The 21,903-nt window shown below is 33.6% G+C and overlaps 1 protein-coding gene across 1 annotated transcript; it reads right to left on the reverse strand.

Annotated features, from left to right (window-relative positions):
• Positions 1 to 287: 287 nt before the first annotated feature.
• On the reverse strand, positions 288 to 5,679 carry LOC128241139 (melanopsin-A-like). The gene is made up of 5 exons (XM_052958112.1): positions 5,424 to 5,679; positions 4,226 to 4,411; positions 2,865 to 3,031; positions 1,087 to 1,189; positions 288 to 625 (listed from the first exon to the last, which is right to left on the reverse strand). Exons 1-5 carry the CDS (start codon positions 5,677 to 5,679, stop codon positions 288 to 290), a joined length of 1,050 nt encoding a protein of 349 aa, XP_052814072.1.
• Between the last annotated feature and the right edge of the window lie 16,224 nt (positions 5,680 to 21,903).

Below are 21,903 nucleotides of genomic sequence, written 5' to 3' on the forward strand. Positions count from 1 at the left end.
TCATTCAAACTATTCAAAACATACAGCAGACGCTCGTAAAATCTATACAGCTGTATAAAACTAATAACAAAAGTACACACTATACGTCATCTTCAAACTAAAGCTGAACCCGTATTTATGTTTTAAATACTGTAGATGTTCTTCTTGAAGACCGTAAACAAACCAACAAGGAAACATTTAAACGACATGCATGAAGATACATTTAAACAAATACTTTTACCTAAAAACAGTTGAATATTAGAGGCATTTGAGTGAAAAGGAAAAGTTCACTGTTTATAACATACTATCTATACAAATGTCTCCTTAACTCTTGCCATATTCATTGATATTCGATTACCACTTATATCTTCTCGTCTATTCGTGGTCAAATCACTATGTCTTTCATTTGTTCTGTTAGCACAAAGAGACTTCTTTGCACCGAAGCAGAACAAGCACGGTATATGTTCTGACAAAGACTTTCGGAATAAGCTGTGTCTAGCAACATAGATAATAGGGTTCCAAATTATTGATGATTTGGCGAATATAGCTGGTAACACTGTCAAAAACGTTGGAACTTTGTCTTTCGGTCCGAAGGCTGCGACTAAGGTAGCCACTGAATAAGGAGTCCAACTTATGAAGAATGCGCCTAAAAAGTAATTAAAACACCAGATATTATGGGTACGTAGAACACAAAGAAGTAAATGTTTAGATATTTAAACACCATTTAGGCCTCTTGTGACAAAATATTTGCTGGCCTATTTGAAAGTACTTTACATGATCTTCTGGTCGAGAATATAATATGGAAATCTGTTTACCAACATGATAATAATGCCACGTTGTTTACAATAAAATTAAATAGTTCAATTATATTCACGAATAAGAAAAGATTGAAATATTGCAGAAATAACAATTTCAAGATATATTACAAAAAATACAAAGCAAAACTGTTACTTTTTCTTTTTTTTTTGTTAATCTTATTTGAGAGTAAGAGTGCATCTTGAACATTTAATTTATGTGAATGTAATCAGATATCCACACCACAGCCGGCGTTGTAGCTTAAATTCAGCTGAATGTGTATATCATGGTAGGTTTGTTTACTTTACTTACCTATCATAAGTAGCACAGTAATCGCCATTCTTCCTTCATTTTTATGTCGTTTTGATTTATTTCGATGACGCTTTAAAAGTTGTCGACGTTTGTCAATGCGCAACTGCAAAAGAAAGACTTCACATTCGTATATATGTTTTGTTACTTGGCCGAAACCAATGTGTTCTATTGGTCTACGGATTTTTAGAATGAAAACAAATTAAGGTTAAATTAAAATAAAAACAACCATTTTTGTTTACTTTTACAACATGAGCAGATGAAGGCGAAATATTTTGTTCCACCGTGCTAACGTGTTAATAATTATATATGTATGTTCTAAATAATAATAATTTGATTCCCAGTTCTAAAGGGAAAGTTAAGCAGTACCATGAGGAATTTTTGTTTTATTTCATACTGTTTCATTTTTGAAAATAAATATAACAACATATGTGTGATGTTAAGCGCAACGTGGCTTTACAAAATACTCGATATACGAGTAGTAGTCAGTTAATGATTTAAAACAATAAAAATGTATTGCTTTTTCTGAAATATTGGTGCGGTAAAATCAGTCCTAGGAAAAGTCATGTAGGTGTTGCCTTAATTATAGATATATACAAAGGAAGGGATGACGCAAAGGTTTTGAAATCTTAACCCCTAAATTATTTGGCCTTTGTATTTATGTCTTAAACTATGGAGAGGACATCTCTGACTAAAATGTATTTGAAATCGATGAATCTGAAGAGAATAAAAAAAAATACAACTAGGTGTTTTAACAATCGTTTGCAAATTAAACTAATTTAAAATATTTTTGCATAGATAAGCTCCATTTTGAATTTACATTCAGCAGCACAGGCTTTACAAAACAAGATGCTAAAATGGTTGACACTATCCAAACACAATTTCATTAAGATTTTTTTCTTCTATTTTATGACCTGTTTTTGCCTATTTGTAACCAAAGCAAGAAAATAATTTAAATGAAGTAATATCTGAGAAACTAGACAAAGACCATTTGTTAACATTTTGATGTATTTTGTTGATATGTGTATAACACTAAACAACACTTCAGCCAAATGTTATTGCTGTAGTATTTCTCAAGAAAAATATTAACGTCATTTGAGAGAATTTCGGTCTCATTTATATTTAGAATAGCCTCATGATCCTGCCTTTTCGTCTATAATATGATAAAAAAAAGACATCGTTTGAGGAAAGGTCAGTTCAGCATTGCAAAATTTACGTTATGGTGTTTAGGAATTTAGCCATAATAATTGTTATTTTCAAATGTAATGCATAGTCTACATATTAACAACAGGACTTCAACAGAGACGTTTATACTGTTGAAAACATAAACAAGTATATTAAAAGTTATACTTAAAGCTGCATTCTCACAAATAAATCATTTTTGCAACTGTTTTATTTCTTTTCTTGGAAAGAGCAAACTTTTGCGTAAATATCTGCAAACCAATAATATATGATTGCCGACAAAAAATCAGATAGTTCATTTTCATATTATCATTCGAAACTTTATGTTTTATGGCTTAAACCGTTACTAACGGTTTAAGAAAAATGCATAAAATATCTTTTTTTGAACTTAAATATCAAAGTCTGGCATCTAATTTTGTGAGCAGTTTATATAACAGGTTTCCATGGATTTAAGCAAAAAATAGCTCGTTCCAAGACAAAAAATAAAAAAAAGTTGTGACAACGTTCAAACTGAGTGCAGCTTTAACGTACAAAAACAAACTATTTCCTTTTGCCAAAATAATATTTAATACATTATAGCCTTTATAAAAGATACTTACCCTATTAAACAATCCACCGTAGCTAAAAATGATTACAAACAAGGGTAGCATCCAGCCAAGCACCATCACTGATAATGAAAATGATAAATCAAATGGTGTTTTACTTTGCCAGTTTATAGCACATCGTACCAGCAGTCCTTCAAGTTGGTATGAACTCCAGCCAATTGCTGAAATATTAAAAATTAAATTTCATTTGATAATTTTTAATAGCAAATTATACAATGATTAGCGGATGGGGGGGGGGGGTTAATTTCTAATTAACATTTGGTCATTTCATACCACCTGTAGTCCTTCAAGTTTGTGCGAGCTTCAACAAATTCTGCTTATATTTTATTATCTTTTTCAACTTACATGACTACACAATTTCGATACGCTCGTTTCGACAAGGTTTTGCTTATAAGCAATGATAAACAATGATACATTTTAACCATTCTGAAACAATGTTATATCATTATAAATGTTTTGGATTAACATTAAGAGTAAACGCAATATCCTTAGAAAAGAATTAAACGATTTGATTCAGAAAGAGAACTTATATACATACGACCTATTCAAATAATGCTGAGATAGCGATGGTAGGGGCAGCACTTTCAATGCCCCAAAGCACTGTTTTGAGCGGTGTGCTTTTTTACAGAATCGCAGAGTCATATTCAATTATCCAAAACTAGCCAATACTGTCAATGTCACTTAGCTCTATACAGAGCGGTGTTCTATTTTTACAGAATCGCAGAGTCAGATTCAATTATCCAAAACTAGCCAATACTGTCAATGTCACTTAGCTCTGTACAGAGCGATGTTCTATTTTTACAGAATAGCAAAGTCAAATCCAATGATCCATACTTACCCAACTCTGCCAATGCCACTTAGCTCTGTACAGAGCGGTGTTCTATTTTTACAGAATCGCGGAGTCAAATCCAATGATCCATACTTACCCAACTCTGCCAATGCCACTTAGCTCTGTACAGAACGATATTCTATTTTTACAGAATCGCGGAGTCATATCGAATAATCCATACTTACCCATCACTGCCAATGCCACTTAGCTCTGTACAATCATTGTGAATGCCCTTTGATTTTTTTTTGTGCAAACAAGAGCCGAACAAAAATGCGTAATTGGTTACGAAATGAATATGATGAAATAAAAACTCCAGATGTAATAAAAAAAACATACTGGACTAACTATGTCACAGCAGGAATTGAAGATACTACATATTAAACATTTAAATACATGCATCAATATATATGAATATATTTTGGTATACGCAATTGCTTGATCGGTTAGAAAGTACGAATTATATGGCAGCCTCAAACAGTCACGACATACATTCCGGATTTGCATAAATAATCACTTTACAATTTACCTGGAAACATTGCCCAAACGCATCCGTATATGTAGCACACGGCCACTAATATACAAGCCGTCTTTGTTGTAAACCGCAAACCATGGGGCCTAACGATTATAAGGTATCTGTCGAAAGCAATCGACGCCAGCAGTGAAATCTGACTTAGTCCGAAAAATGTAGTTGAAAATCCATATATAACACAACCTGAAATAAGATGGTTTGTTTATTAGCTCGCCCGATTTGCGAAAAACACGGTCTAGAGTAAGAACATTGATAGTTTTGTCGTTGTTCTCCTTGTATACCGTCAGCGTGCAAAAACCTTTTTCATTCGATATAACACAAATGCCGTTCAAGATATTTCCGTGAAATGTTCTATTGTGAACGAATACCAGTAATATTATGCACATACCAATTATACTTTTGGGTTTAATACTGGTTGGGTAACGTTGTTAAAGTAGGCATACACGACCAGTGACAAATTAAATGGTCATATTTCGAAAAGCAACTAAAGTTATATACTATGAAATTGCTAATTTTGTATCTCTTTTAATATCGATACGCCTAAACAAACACTATGCTTGTATGTGTGTTATTGCTCGACGAATACATTACAAACAATGTAAAACTGTATAAAAGATTTAAACGTATTTTTAGTCAAAAACGGAAATCTGAAAATTAAACAATCCCAACAAATCAATTTTCCCATATTTGGAAACCTTTGCTCAAATTGTTGGGAATACAATGATCGGATGAATGTCACCGAATAAAGGTTCAAATTATTTTATCACTGAGAGTGATTCTAAGAATGTGAGGTGCATTAAATATAGTTTAACCTAAAATATACATTATGCGGTGCAGAAACGTATTGAACTGTCGATATTCTCATCGGATCACGCTTGGCTGTCCAACGAAACTAGAACGTACTCTTAAGGGTTTGCCAGAGATTGCCGAGCTGTTCCGATTTCATAATCCATTAACGGACATTAACGGTATTTCACTCATACCACCTTGCAAAAATAGAGACAAGAATTAGTTATATAATTAACATGGCAGGATTGCCATTAATTGTGGTTAAAATATGTTTCAAAACAATGAAAATGGTTATAAATCCAATTAATGGTCATTCCTTAAGTTATTACAGAAATTTGATATTTTTCGTAACCATTGAATAAACATTATGTTGTCCAACATACCAAAGCAAACGTTTTTGTATTACCTTGTCTTGCAAAAACCCAGCGATGATAAAGTGCGGACACCACGACCATCCAGTGCCCACAAAGGCACATCCCAACATCGGCTATTGCCAGTGCAACGATGAAATAGTTGTGAAACTTGTGAAGTCGCTTATCGCGAATAAACACGTAAAGCGTCACTGAATTTTGGAACAGCCCCAGTATAAATATCACGCCAATGTAGGTTCCGTAAAATATGTATATTGAATCCGCGTAATCCGCTTCACTAGATTTGTTCATATCTGTTGTTGAATAACTTGGTTAATTGCAAATTTATTAATGCTGAGAGAGAAAGGCAAATTCCATGACCTCGGCGGGGAATAAAACATTTATATGTAATAAAATTCATGTTTTGTTCCACGATTGTTCACTGTATTTATACTGGCATGAATCTGGTGAGTTTTGTCCTTTCAAGCGCTACGTCATAGAGAAGGCGATTTCTCATATTGGAAACCGTTGTGCTAGCGCGGCAGAACATAAAATGCACACCACCTATTTCTGTGGCTTTGATTATTTTAGCAATTAGGACAAACTTAAGCTGATTTTTGCAAAGCTTAATAAAGGATTTCAGTTTAAAATCTGATATTTTTACTAATGCCATAGAAATGTGTATTTTCACGAGTGATAAATTGTTTCACTGGTTTCATTTTGAATATAGATATATATCTGTATGATTGTTTTTTTTATTAATAAAAACTTAAATGCATACCCCTTGTTAACCTGGCTGCCCATGAAACAATGCCTCATTTGAAGTTTAAATCCGACTTTTGAGAAATAGTTTGCCAATATTGTCAGTGTATATGCTAGTAAATACCCGCGCATTGAGTTCAAGAAAAAAAAACGTTTCAACACTTAAAACATATAAAATTAGGATTGCAGCATAATTTGCTGTTCCAACATTTTTTGTTTATTTGATTATGTTCTACAACGTTTTGACTTTCGCTGCTGGATTTGCAGTATGCATCATATACAGACGCTTTGTTGTTGTTCGTATAGCATATTATGTCTCCGCTGTCCGTTCCAAACAAGTATTTCAAGGGTTTGCCAGAGATTGCCGAGCTGTTCCGATTTCATAATCCATTAACGGATATTAACGGTATTTCACTGATACCACCTTGCAAACATAGAGACAAGAATTAGTTATATAATTAACATGGCAGGATTGCCTTTAATTGTGGTTAAAATATGTTTTAAAACAATGAAAATGGTTATAAATCCAATTAATGGTCATTCCTTAAGTTATTACAGAAATTTGATATTTTTCATAACCATTGAATAAACATTATGTTGTCCAACATACCAAAGCAAACGTTTTTGTATTACCTTGTCTTGCAAAAACCCAGCGATGATAAAGTGCGGACACCACGACCATCCAGTGCCCACAAAGACACATCCCAACATCGGCTATTGCCAGTGCAACGATGAAATAGTTGTGAAACTTGTGAAGTCGCTTATCGCGAATAAACACGTAAAGCGTCACTGAATTTTGGAACAGCCCCAGTATAAATATCACGCCAATGTAGGTTCCGTAAAATATGTATATTGAATCCGCGTAATCCGCTTCACTAGATTTGTTCATATCTGTTGTTGAATAACTTGGTTAATTGCAAATTTATTAATGCTGAGAGAGAAAGGCAAATTCCATGACCTCGGCGGGGAATAAAACATTTATATGTAATAAAATTCATGTTTTGTTCCACGATTGTTCACTGTATTTATACTGGCATGAATCTGGTGAGTTTTGTCCTTTCAAGCGCTACGTCATAGAGAAGGCGATTTCTCATATTGGAAACCGTTGTGCTAGCGCGGCAGAACATAAAATGCACACCACCTATTTCTGTGGCTTTGATTATTTTAGCAATTAGGACAAACTTAAGCTGATTTTTGCAAAGCTTAATAAAGGATTTCAGTTTAAAATCTGATATTTTTACTAATGCCATAGAAATGTGTATTTTCACGAGTGATAAATTGTTTCACTGGTTTCATTTTGAATATAGATATATATCTGTATGATTGTTTTTTTTATTAATAAAAACTTAAATGCATACCCCTTGTTAACCTGGCTGCCCATGAAACAATGCCTCATTTGAAGTTTAAATCCGACTTTTGAGAAATAGTTTGCCAATATTGTCAGTGTATATGCTAGTAAATACCCGCGCATTGAGTTCAAGAAAAAAAACGTTTCAACACTTAAAACATATAAAATTAGGATTGCAGCATAATTTGCTGTTCCAACATTTTTTGTTTATTTGATTATGTTCTACAACGTTTTGACTTTCGCTGCTGGATTTGCAGTATGCATCATATACAGACGCTTTGTTGTTGTTCGTATAGCATATTATGTCTCCGCTGTCCGTTCCAAACAAGTATTTTTTGTGTGTGTATGTGTGTGCGTGTGTGTGTGTGTGTGTGTGTGTGTGCGTGTGCGTGTGTGTGCGTGTGCGTGCGTGTGCGTGCGTGTGTGCGTGTGTGCGTGTGTGTGTGTGTGTATGTGCGTGTGTGCGTGTGTGTGCGCGCGCGTACGCGTGCGTGTGCGTGTGTATGTTTCTGTGCGCGCGCGAGCGTGGGTGCGTTTGTGAGTTTGTATTAGTATTATGAAATGAGGTTAAACCCTTACATGTATTTACACTTGTAGAAATGTTATATTAGTACACTAAAAGGCTCTTTAGAATCAAACAGTCAACAATGTTGCACATATATATCATCCAAAAAGTGTGTTCTTACTTTGAGTTTACTGACCGTAAACCGTACTATTAACATTTACGATATTGCAGTTTCTATTTCGTGTTTGTGTCTCCTCCAATCGTTGTGCCATTTTTTTATAAACAAAACGTTGATGCTATTGTATTTTGAATCATCTTTGTCACATTATAGGGTATTGGGTGTGTTGAATGGTGCCTTTACCGATCCTAACTTCGTAACCTTGAGCCGTCCTGAAGAGAATAATGTCCAGCCATTATGTTGAAATGTTTCATAAGCGTATTATATATATCATATGGTGTCATTAAAGTATCATAGAAAATGACTATTTTCTAAGCTGCAAGGAAATACAGCAGTCGTAAAAGGCGCCATTAGTAGGCTTTCAATCCATCAGTACAGACATAAATGTCAATTTGTTTCGTAAGGTAAGTATAAAGAAACATATAACAAATATCAGACAGTCTCATCTTTTTTAAAAATGTCTCGTTGTTGCATTCTGATTTTCAGACAAGGAAGTATATGAAGGTTTTTCTAGCAGCAGATATGTCACTATAATTTAAATACGGAAAAGGTTGTGAAATAAAATGTACACTATGGTTAATATTATATGCATCTTCATTTCAATTGAAGCGATGAAGAGTAAAGATTAACAACGAACATAATTAGTTAAACCCCTCCCAGTATATATACATACATACGAGTGGATTCTGTGGTATTTCCAGAAATCAAGAGGCAGCTTAGAGAACATCGCTTTCATTTATTCAATGAACTGCAAGTTAATATGCATAATGCGATATCCACGTATTTAAGAGAGTGGCATTCGAATGTTTAAACGCAGTGGATAACACGCCATGAAAGGTGTGTCAGTGTTGGTGGGGAATACTTCGAAACAATGTGACGCGTTGTGAGCGCAACGTCAAAGACGTCATTGGACTGCGCCGGTCGGGTTAAACCATATGTCTTTAAATGCATTGTTATTCAGCAAAAAAAAATTGTACTGTTCTGTAATTTCAAGAATTATACCATAATATATGTTATATGTACTGTATGTAAATTTTCTATGTTCTATGTGCAACGATATTTGTATTATTAAAAACGTCCACGTAATTCTGGATCAACCCTCGTATATACCGGCAATACTAGTCTGCTATCAAATGCAAGGTTAAAATGTTGTTTTCAGTTTCTAATATTCTCCATAAATATATTATTTAGTAAGCAGTTTAAGGTTTATCAGTCAACATTAATGTTTGTTATACATGTGTATGTATTGACATTGAATAAAGAGTGTCACTTTAACACTTACTTAGAAGGTATTAGGAAATAAGAGATGCGGACTTGAAATATGTTTAAAGTTGTGTCTGATCTCAGATTTGAGACTATTCGTAAGCATGGTTTCAGGTAAGAACATTTCCCAGTCTTTCTATTTTCCTTTTTAAAGATTAAGTGGTACCTTAGTGCATCTTGGCAAATGCATTAAATATGAAAGGGAATATGTCCCGAGCATCCTTGCAAATCGGGCCTGTGTATTAGTTTTGTTTTAAATTAGCTTCACAACTAGCCGCCATTCATTCTACGTTTAAATGTTTAAACAAGCAAATTGAGAAAAGGAAGAAACTCATTTAAAACAAATATGGTAATACTGATGCAAACCGTATATCAAGCACCTTGCTTGCAAATGATATAATGATTAAAGGGCATATAACTCCAACGATCAATTGTAGTACATAACTCCAGTTATCCCTTGTGATATACTTATAATTCTTACTATAGATACAGGCTATCTGCCCGATGACGTAACAGGGTTACCATATATCTTAACCAATTTATGAATTGCGAATATGGCGGAAACTGGTTAATATTTAAAATGACTATATCATAGTTTATTACTTCCTTATTAAATACAACTATTTAAAGAAGCTCTAGACATACAATAAACAAAACATTAGTAATCCCTCGATTAAAGTCATAAACAATTTATTGTAAATATAACATGGCATGAAATACATTTTGTTTGCATTTTTGCCAACTATTACTATTCGTAACAACTTTGCATTAAATAATGAATACACGTTCATTTTTATACTGATAAAGATAGGCATCTTAATAGTAAAAGGCATACTGTTCAGGCTAGTAAGATACCCCATTATACCGTGTGTTAAATGTTACTTGATCATCTTCAGCTTAATATTTTCGATCGGGCCGATACCCAAGAAATTTACTCTCGTACATTTTCATGAATGATGTAACTTTCTTAAAATGTTGTTTGTAATTTTTAAGCTGCACAGTCACCAATTTACTGATATAAATATGTTTTATTGCTGGATAATAAGATAATTGTTTTCTATGTTTGGCTTTAAGATAGTTGGCCTATTTTCAAGTTGACATCAAAACCCGATGAAACGGACTTTGTTCACGTTATATATTATTTATAATGACTGTTCAACATGTTTATCTTACCATTACAAAAATCGGGAAGTATGTACACAGTCAAACTATATCTGACGACCGTGGTAGAGAGTAAATTGCATCAGTCACCTTTAGGTTATGACATGTATATGTGCACAATATCTGAGAAAATTATTACATCGATAATTGTATTATAATACGATCTTGATTAATTGATTCATTGCGTTCAATGACCGTTTTAAATTTGTTTTATACCCTAGCATTTTCGCCAGAAGCAGATTATTCTTTCAATCATAAACAAACATGGTAGTTACTTGAATGGTCATGCTATCGCATTTAAAGGTGAAATTATCAGTCACTCGAGACAATATTGTTAATGTCACGGAACGGCCAATTTCTTTGCAAGATTAGTCCCGTAGGATCCTTGTAAAATGATGCATTTAGTCAAGCCCAAAAGTCAAACATTCAAGTATAAGCCTATTTCGAGGCACACACTAAGCGCCAAACAGACATGCAGAGATTTATCAAACGATCAAAGAACACAATTCCACCACACATGCCTCAAAATAATTTCATAAAAAATATTGGATTACTGCATACAAAAAAGTACAAATTATATAGCATTAACCTCATCGGGTCAGTGAAACACGAGCTCACTATTACATTAACTAACTGTTGCTTTTAATTATTCATTTATGCGCATAATCGCTTACTTTCCAGCGTATATCACAAAAAAGTACAACATTTATAACATATGCCTCGTCGGATCAACCTTTAAACTGATAACCAATTAAGTAAAATTAATATTATAAACTGATATATTATTTGCAAGCACACAAGGCCCGGATAAATACGTCTCATGAGCGAATGAGTTCAGCAGTTCAAATCCATTCCAAAACAAGCCTTTAAGATCACAGCTTACAATGTTATTGGTATAATATCGATAAGTGTTTAGGCTTCAACATTTTAGAATTATGTGCCTGAATCGACTGCTTGTTGGTCCATTAGTCGTTACCAGTTTCATGTCACGATGCATTTATTCTTTTAAGGAACGACGAAACTTTCTCTGGAGAAATACATCATACCTCTTAAGAACTTACCAAGATATAAGTATGCATCGATACAAACTAAACGATTGTTGAAAACATCATGACGGCTGATTTCAAAACTTCGTATGAGGTATCAGAAGGAGTCATTTTCATTTGGAGATGTGATTCTGTTGAAGGACCCTGCGGTTTATTTGCAAGAAAAGTATCTCGAACCGAACATTGGATTTCCTACGGCAATTACGGTTGATGACTTCAGGGACCTACAATTACAGGCATACAAAGATCATACTCCAATTGTAGTAGTTACAACATTAAATTCATCACTCGAAGAACATTTAAAAAGGCACACTAATAATTCATGTCACAAACGAAAGCGAATACAACGAAGAGTATTCAAAAGACAAATACGTTACTAATGTGGAAAAGTTTACCAAGGACATTAACAACATACTTGAAACATTTGTTTATTGTCAGTTTAACGAACATTGTAAGATGTTACGTCGTGCAATACAATCAGGTTACGGTGAAATAGACTTATTGTTATGGCACGCAAAAACCGTCAGATCAGATTGAACAAAAGAGGATCAGAACAGACAAGCATTTCTCTGCCAGGTGAATTCATTTTATTTCAATTATCAACCCTTTTTTATACATTGAATGTTTGATTTACATATTACTTCATGCATTTGCATCCCATTTGAATAGGATATTGGACAAAGAGTATGCCACTGGCCTTTTTAATGCAGTTTTAATCGTGTGTTTAAAATGAACTCATGCGAATGCGTATTTAAACACCTACAAGTTCATTTACAATTCCCTGACATGTTAGAAGGCGGATATAAAATTAGAATTCATGTTACTGACACAGCGATGTCTTTTTACTTGTTGTAGATGTTATTGACTGTGATTTCAATGAACATCTGGAAGCTGTCGAGCAAAATAAAGAACGCATTGATGAGTTTTTATTTGAGGTTTTTCAAATGTTTCGACGTAGCAACGTACCATCAATTGAATGGCCATTCATGCCATCGCCCTTCATGACATCGCCAAATGACAGCGTTTCTGTTCAGATACCATTTTATTATCTATACAATGTTTACATATGACGTTAAAATGCATATTTTGAAAGTGCATCTCCATAAGCGTTTACGTTGAAACGGTGTGGATACCACCTGACCCTGACGTCATATGTTTACAATATGTACCGTGTTTTCGGACATATTTTGGCTAGGTTGGAAAAATCTTTGCAAACACGGATCTAAACGTTGTTTGTGTACTTATAACTTCCACATGCGGTAGTTTTGTTGACCCGGACACCCTAATGGCTCCCTCTATGTCTAATTACATTAGATAAAGTATTTAAATACATGTATGTAGAAAGTTTTTTAATATCATAATATATGCTTGTTTATGTAATCATATATGTTAACGGTTATGGATATGATTTTTTCATTAAATGTGTGTGTTTTGAGCTGTTTTGAACTTTGGATGTTTTATGATCTGTAAAAGATACATGTAGCGGGGCAAGATCGCTAAAAGTGTCATGCTAACTAAATTTGATGATGTCGGGTGTAACGTGTTGTTCACAGCGGTTTGGTTAATGTCTAACTTGCTTTTCTATCGAAGTATTCGTTCGGTTCATGATACAAAATCAATTATTTGGTATCAAGAATAAGTATAATAAAACGTGTTTGAACACTAGCAATCCCGCTTGACGATATATTTGGATGTAAGAAAACTTATTCAATACATTTATATTGTTTTTTATTTATGTTTCACTTGTAGGAACTATGGAAAGCTTTGTGTAAGATAAATTATGTTGAAGGTGTCGGTTACCGGAATGGAAAGCCACGTGTATCAATTCAATACTTTTCTGAAAACGATAAGAAACAATTTAAGGAGGCAATGCTTTATTTCAAGATCAAACAGTTTGAGATTGCTAAATTTGCATCTGAAAGTCAGTTTTCCGGGAGTCTGAAAGCAAGCTGTGAGAGTCAGAGTAAATTTCTTACTAAGGAACGTCCGTATCGCCTTATTGACGAAATTGACATTTCTATTTCAAAGACAATGCTCACACATGCATGTGCAGAAACCAAACGTGAGGACAATTCTGTTTGTGACATCGGGACTATTCCAATGCCATCGTGTGATGTCGAAATGTTTGATTATGAATCTGTTCGAGTATGTAAACCGGTCAGACTAATTGGGAAAGATATAAACCAAAAAAGCGTTGTCCTTCATTGACTAGTGAACCCAATTACCTATTATGCGACGATAGACATATGCAAGGCAAATTCGGGACCAACAAACATAGAGCAAAATTCTACCACACATACGGAAGTAATATTAGAAAAGGTAAATATTCCCATCACGAAGTTGATCAGCATGAATGCCTAACTCCAGTGGGTAGAGGTGCGACAAACTATATCGCGTGTTGTTTTGAAAACGATTTAAGCCATTCATCCCAACCACGAACAATTAATCTTACGGCTCGAGGCAATCATGAAGAATTGATTATGAATCATAGTGAAGATCGAACAGATATGTTTTACTCAAAATGCAAACCAGGATATAACATAAATATTAAAGAGTCTACAAGTGATGGTCCGACCTGTCGAAAACTTACGCATGTGGATGGCAAGCATCTAGACTTTTGTTTTAAAGGACTCACACTGGAATTTTTATTTAGACTTATCACTAATACTGATGTTTCATCATACCAAAAAGTGACACTTCAACACTTCAACAAATGTTTGCAAACACCGTTGTCCACTTTAAAATAATCTGAACAGGAACAAGTTGTTCATACCAAACACAACAAACGAGTTTGGAATATGAATGAAAAGGTTATCCAAACAACAGTTTTTTTGTCCTCTCTATGAGCAAATTACCTTCAATTCACCCCAAATGAATAGGCCCATTTAGAAGGGAAAACTATCCTTCAGTACAAGACATAAGATAGGGCATGGCAGAGAGGGGCATGTCTTTAAAGGAAAGTATGAAAGTACTGTACTATGTGCAGTGAAAATCATGCATTTAAAAGACCGATGTGGGACAAGTGAAAATCTTCGAAAACTGATTAAACGACAGCAAAGAAAAAAACAAATGGCACAAATGTACAAGCCAACTTTGACAGGAGGGTTCGATCAAATTACGAATGTTGTCAGATATTTCCGCCAAAACCGAATGTCATGTTAATGGCGATGTAACTGTGTGAGTTCAATCTTTCTTAAGCAATAGAGCAAAAGGTGAACCTGCCTAACGAATGCAACCTGCAAATGGTACAACGATTAAATTACTTGCACAACTTGAAAACTTTACACAGAGACATGAAACCTTCAAATATTCTTATCCGTATGCACGGTAAGAAATGCGTACTTAAGATTGCTGATTTTTTCACTGAGTAAGCAAGGCAACATAAAAGGGCAAGCAAAGAGCGGGGAATACATAGGAACTAAAGGATGGATTGAACCAGAATTAAGTAAGCAGTTGCGAAAACGTCGAACAAATGTAAACACAGACATCACCTTTCCAAAAAAAGGCAGACGTTTATGCACTTGGCCTTGTTTTGTTTTATTGCAAATCGAGAGGAGCTAAACTTTTTGCAAACCAGGAACAGATTGATGATAACCGACCATGTTCTTCGGGGTTGGGTGATCCTATCTCACAAGACTTGGTCCACAAGATGACAGCACACACTCCATCTGTTCGATTTAACACTGAGAGGTGTATCAATCATCCAGAACATTGGGACGTGAAGAAGAAGTTGGATTTTTACATTTCAGTATGCAATGTTATTGAAATCGATACAAACATGTCTTTGGCAATCGATGCAAGTACATGTTTTGGCCAAAATCATCTACATTGGAAAAAACAAAACAAAGTCCGTTGAAAAACAACTGTTTGGTAGTAAATTACGCAGACACAAAGCTACTTATCAGGACAATTACAGATCGCTTCTAAGAGCTGTAAGAAATACACGGGTTCATTTCAACCACTCAGCAAAAGCGCACACATGGAATTTGAAACACCTCCGGATGACTTCCTTAAATATTGGTCGGCCGCATTCCCAGATCTGTTTATGCATGTCTACAATACTATGAGACAATCCCCGCATGCCGAAATACTTCCGTTTTACCCAGATTAGCATATATTGAACATGTTTTAAAATATATCCGATCGTGTAGAAGTATGGAACCGTGAATTGACAGTTTTGATTTGTGGTGCTTATGCTTTTATTTTGGAATAAATAGATTAAGATATCATATGGATTAGGGTCCAAGCACAACAAAGACTTCTTTGTGATACCTCGAAATTCAGATAAAAATAGGAGTTGCCCTTTATGAAAATGAAAATACTAGTTTGAATACGTATAATCATGTGTTAAGTAATTTATCAGGAAGTGACACATAGTATAGTCTACCTCTGCTCATAAGGAATTATGACATAATGATGTTTATTTTGAACAGGAAGTCACCAACTTTTTTTCAGTTAATATTTCTGAACGTTCGCTTTTTTCATTGTTTTACTGTTTATAATAAGTGCTGATATGTTGCATTAAATTAATGACGAAAAATCGTGAAGTGGCTTTCATGAGTTTTAACGTCCTCATTTCATTCATATCTTGCGTGCTACTGATGAATTTTGATAACTCGGGACATGAATTATACCTTGCTAAAGGTTGTTCAAAGATATAATATATATTAAACATGCCGTTCTGTAACCTGCATTTTGCAACATTTCAACATTGAACCACGGTATTTTTCTTAAAACTGTTCTTTGCCATTGCGAAAGTACACATGTTTTGTTGTTTTTCCTAACTGTTTGTTTGTTATTGAAGAGTTATCAGTAACCTAACTTTGAGAACGTTTGAATTCCTGACCCATTGATTGTTACAATTCTAAAGTTTTGAATAGAATACTTTAAGAATCATGACCGATTTGAAATTAAATACTGCCAACGTACCTTTAACTGAAACAATTTATCTTCAGGTGTACGGTATAAATCGCGTTAAGTGTAGAACGAAGTGTAAATATTTTCAAATTTGCTTTAAATACATACTCTACCGTATGCTTACAAATATTGATGTTTTCAAATATCAAAATGACCCAGTTTTGGTATGTCATTGATCAACAGTAGAATAGCTTCAAGCTTTAAATAAACAATTCAAAACTTCTCAAGGATGTCGATGTCAAACAGGCAACTAATGATATTGTGTTCACTATAATTCAGTCAATAAATACAAGCATTGATCTATACGAGACAAACGCATAGTTTATATGAATAAATCATGTTTTGAAACGCTATTTTCATGAAAAGATGCCTGGAAAATCAGAGCTACATATAAGACAGTCAGTTTGTATTTCCCCTTCATAGAGGTAATAATATCGTTTGACCATCACCCCGCTTGCTGTAATAGTTGTTATCCGGAATCAACATAACTCGTTTTCCCATTCCATGACAAATACAAAGGTATATTTAGACCATTCCTGTAACAAATCAATAATTCTAATATAGTTCTGCAGTGAAGTTTGTCTTTCAAAAAAAAAAAAATTGTAACGAATGATTTTCTAAGGTAAAACGAAACGTTTATAACTTCGCCCTTCATTTATTGAGTATTTAGGTATGTTATTTAATACTAACATAAGCTTTTCGGATACCGTGAGATCGATAACATAGTAATACAGCGAAATTAAGCCAACCATGTATGGTAATAAGATTGGCTTTCATTACTTATGTGAAAAACTACAGAAACAAGCTCAGTAGCAAACAGTTTAAACATAAACCCGGTTGAATGTCACTGGGTAAACGCCAAAGACTTAGAACGCTAAAACAAAAAATCACAAACAAGAAACATGGAAGAACAGTATCAGTTTCAAAAGAGCTATGACTTTTTCTTGTGTTTTAAAACAGGATCCTGTTGAAGATTAAGCCTACATGCCTATATATGTAGTTCTCATTAACTTATAACTAAAACATATTTTGTGTCTCTATGAAAACGAAAATAAAGCTACTCCGTTGTGTCAAACAGAAATCATTTTGATGCATATGAATTACGATATAAGTACTTTGTACGTTTATCATTTCCAGATCAATCAAATATAACTAAAATAATTTGTAAATTAGTTAAACATAAAATAAAGAACGATCAATGTATGAAACAATACACGGAGCCAGTCTAAATGATTTTGAATAACGATAGCTTCGTTTTACTATTTATATTACGGACTCTTTACATTCATTAAACCTGGGGTGAGGTAAATCTGTTCATTGATATCATAGCGCAGAGCTTTACATGTTTAAACAATACTGCATTTAAGTGAATGCTTATTGTGGTTCATAATCAGTGTCACGCGGGACGGGATTCAACAGTGCGTGTTTATTGTGTTAGTATATTGTTTGGTTGCTATAAAAGCCTTGATTACATCGAATCGCTGATATTCATTCAGTTCGCGGTGTGTAGTAATACTCCAACGCATCAAATTATTGACGAACAAATATTATATAACCTGTATCTATACCACTGATTGTCCAGCATTCCTTACATTTCAACTCTTACTTTATCACAAAGTAATATGTTGATTTACATTTAAAAATATCGACATATACGTATACACTTTATACTGGGGTGAAAACTAAACTCAAACATGTAATTATTCACTATATATCAAGGCAAAACCATATTTCAAACATAGCTCAATTTCTCTACTAACAACTTCATAAAAATGACACTTGTTTAAGACAAACATTTCAAATATTAATAAATATAAGACCTCCTTCTTGAACTTAAACGATTTACGATATTGTTGTTAATGCATGTCCTTTACACACAAACATAAATTAGTCATCGAGTTACTATAAATATATCAATTGAACCCGTTAATTGCTTTTCGATACACTTTAAAGACAATCGCTTACTACGTTCTGTCGATTTAGAAATAGTGGATATCAAGTACACCAGCACTGAACCAATCAAATATCCATAGACAAAGATATCCTGGAATATAGTGGGGTTATATTTAGAATATCATAAGATATCCCGGGCTATATGATCGCTCTATTTAAAGTTCTAATTATATAAAAAGCATTGCAAAATGCGGTATAATCGCTCGACCTATAAGCAATAATATATGTATGGAACATTTTCAAAAAAATGAAACGATCTGAAACATTGAAAGTGAGCCGAAAATGATTTTTGGTTCGTGCAACGAATGATTTTTAACTACCGTTAGTTTGAAAACAGGAAGCATCGGACTGATTGTTGAATGTATATGCATCAGATGTTTGTACTAAGGAGCATTTAGATACTATTTTAATAATGTTCACTTACTTTAGCTATCATAAAGTGCTCAAATAAGCTTCATTTTTTTCACTCTGGGAGATGCTTTTTGGTTAACCTTAAGTTTTAGGAAGCATTCCCAAACTATTATAAATGTTAAATCGATTTAATATTCATCCTAAAATGTTTTTTGAATGAACGGTTATTGAGGGATATTACGAAATTCATTTCAAATTTAAGGAAAATGACCCATATAAGTAGGTTTAGTATTAAATGTATAGTTGTGCATGTGTTACATGTTATTGTTTTATAACGATGATAACATAACGATTTATCAATACTTAAATGGGCATTGTGTTAGATTGTCTCTCTCAATTTGTTTGTCTGTTTCGCTTGTTTTCTTCTATTTTTGAAATAATTGGTTGAATGGTAGACAAATATTCTTTCTAACATGTAAGATGTGTTAAGGAGACAAGAATTGTTTTTCAAAAGATTAGATTTCTTAAAAATCCGTTTGCATTACGAAAAGGTCGGCTAACGGTAGGATTAATATTTTGTTTAGAGAACATTTGAGACTATTCAAATCATATTGTCTTAAGATATCTTGGTTGTATATATGTCCGGAAAAGATAGCGTTTGAAAAACATGAGGGACTTTTCATTTCTTGGTTACATGGATACAAAAAGCCTAGAAACAAGTCTAGTGTGGTGTGCCACCGACAATGTAGAGAAACGTTTATGTTTGGAATGGAAATGCTTTTTTAACTTTATTTTATTATTTTTTTTTTTGTCAAATTTGCTCCGCTCTCGATAACATATAAACAGGTATGAAAGCACATATGTGAGTTGTGTTAAGTTGAGCTTGCTATGATTAAAAAATTTCAAACCAACTTTTGCATTGTCTATAGTTCTTAATATTTATGTAAGCAATGGGTGTTACAATTGTCTTATGACGATAACAATCTGTACACGTGTCTATAATGCAGTGATCCAGTTAATGAAAGTAGTTTTGTATGAAACAAACTAATTTCAGTTGTATATGAACCCAAAAGAATCAAATGAGGCAGCACCTCTTAAAGGCCTGGAATCACGTGGAACTCGGTGGCAACTTTATTGACACAGCTCTTACTTATGCCAAAGTGAAGTCAGGGTCGTTTATTGGATTCTGGTTAAAGAATGCAGTTGTACTCTTCCAATACGGCAAGGTCCAAAATGTAAGGTTGGAAGGTATGCATGTATATCTTACCTTTTTTCCTGTTACTAATCTTAGCATTGAGCTATTAAGAAATCGTCTCAGCTACTCCATTTTGATGCTTCGTGTGACTGTATTAGAACAGAACTAACATGAGAAATACGAAAGAAGTTAAATAAAGGTTCCACAGTAGATCATATGGTTGATGGAATTTATGGATGGAAGTTAAACTCAGGTTTCGCAGTAGATCATAAGGGTGTCGGACTAATATAACGAAGTAAAATTACGGTTCCACAATACATCTGTGGTGATCGGATAAATAGAAAGAATTTAAGTAGTTTATGTTTAATTATAGATCATAGGGTAAACGGATTAGTGGAAAGAAGGAAATTTAAGTTCCATAGAAGATCATAGGGTGGATTACAGGAAGTTAGGTTTGGGGATTAATGGAAGAAAAACAATTGCAGGTTCATTTGTAGATCCTAGGGGGATTTAGTGAAATGAAGTTAAGATTAGTTCCATGGAAGATCATATGGTGGACCAGATAAGTGGAAGGACGTGAGCTTTAGGTTCAATTGTTCATCATAGAGTAATCGGATTTGTGGAAGGAAGTTAAATTATGTTCTACAGAAGACCATATGGTGAATCAAATTAGTGGAAAAAGACCCAATACTTTTATTGTGTCCTCAAGGCTCCTATGATTAATTAAATTGCTTACAGTGGTATACAACAGATCCGGAATCAAGCTTACCATTTATTATATGTTATTTATCATTTCAGTTATTCACAAAAAAGAAACATGAAAGAACAGCACAAACTTCCACAAACAGCACAGTGCATACATACTATTTATAAAAAACTACGTATGTTTATCAAGGATTGTTAGGTACCGCCTTGGAACGGTCAATAAAATGTAAATTTACTTAATGCTTATTATCAGAGCCAAAACCAAATGTGGTTTGTAAAATGTAATGCGAAAGTTACAAATAAAATACCTCAGAATTAAGCAAAAAATGGTTTAATGGTAAGTCATAACATATTTAAATCGTTTACGGAACTCAAGTAAAAGATAAAGACTGACCGTTTTAAACATCTGTTTAAAAATTCAATTGGATAAAACCTGAAACTTGAAATCGGCTTTATTGAAAATTGTACATTTAATCGACAAAATGCGGAATTGCGTCCATTAGGCCAATATGTTCTATAGTAATGAAACAATGCTATATTTTCGAACATAGTATAGTCACTTTTCTTCTTGAAACAAATGCTTATGTGTGTTTTAAATCATGCAGTTCTTAAGTTTTCTATTGCTACTTATACCTTTGTTAGTCATATATTCAAATGAAATAAAAAAAAAACGAAGTTTTAAAGGGTGCTCTATAAACGATATCATCGATGTATTTTTCAAAGAAATAGTCAGTTGCTTAGACATATTTTCATTAGCAAAATATCGGAACTCGGATACCAAAAAGGTTTTTTTACTTTCTTACCTTTGATAACAGTGTCAACAATGCATAACCATGCATATGTGCCCCAATCAGAGACTTTCTCAGCATAGTGGGAAAATATTCGTAAAAATAATAAAAACAGCCTAAATTTATATTAAATTCTTCGGTGATTTGCTTTTTAAAGGAGTAACATTTAAATTTCGCACTCATTTATTTTCTATTTTATACAAATGTCTAGAAATGTGAATTTGCAAATTTGTTTTAGAATCATGTAATATCTCTGTATATATCTCAATACGATTTGTGGTTTCAGTGGCAAATTAAACGTATAGTTCATTAAGTCAAATTGTCTAACCATATAAACATAGTATTTGAGAGCACCCTCAAAATT

Source organism: Mya arenaria, chromosome 7 (genome assembly GCF_026914265.1).
Source record: "Mya arenaria isolate MELC-2E11 chromosome 7, ASM2691426v1".
NCBI lineage: Eukaryota > Metazoa > Mollusca > Bivalvia > Myida > Myidae > Mya > Mya arenaria.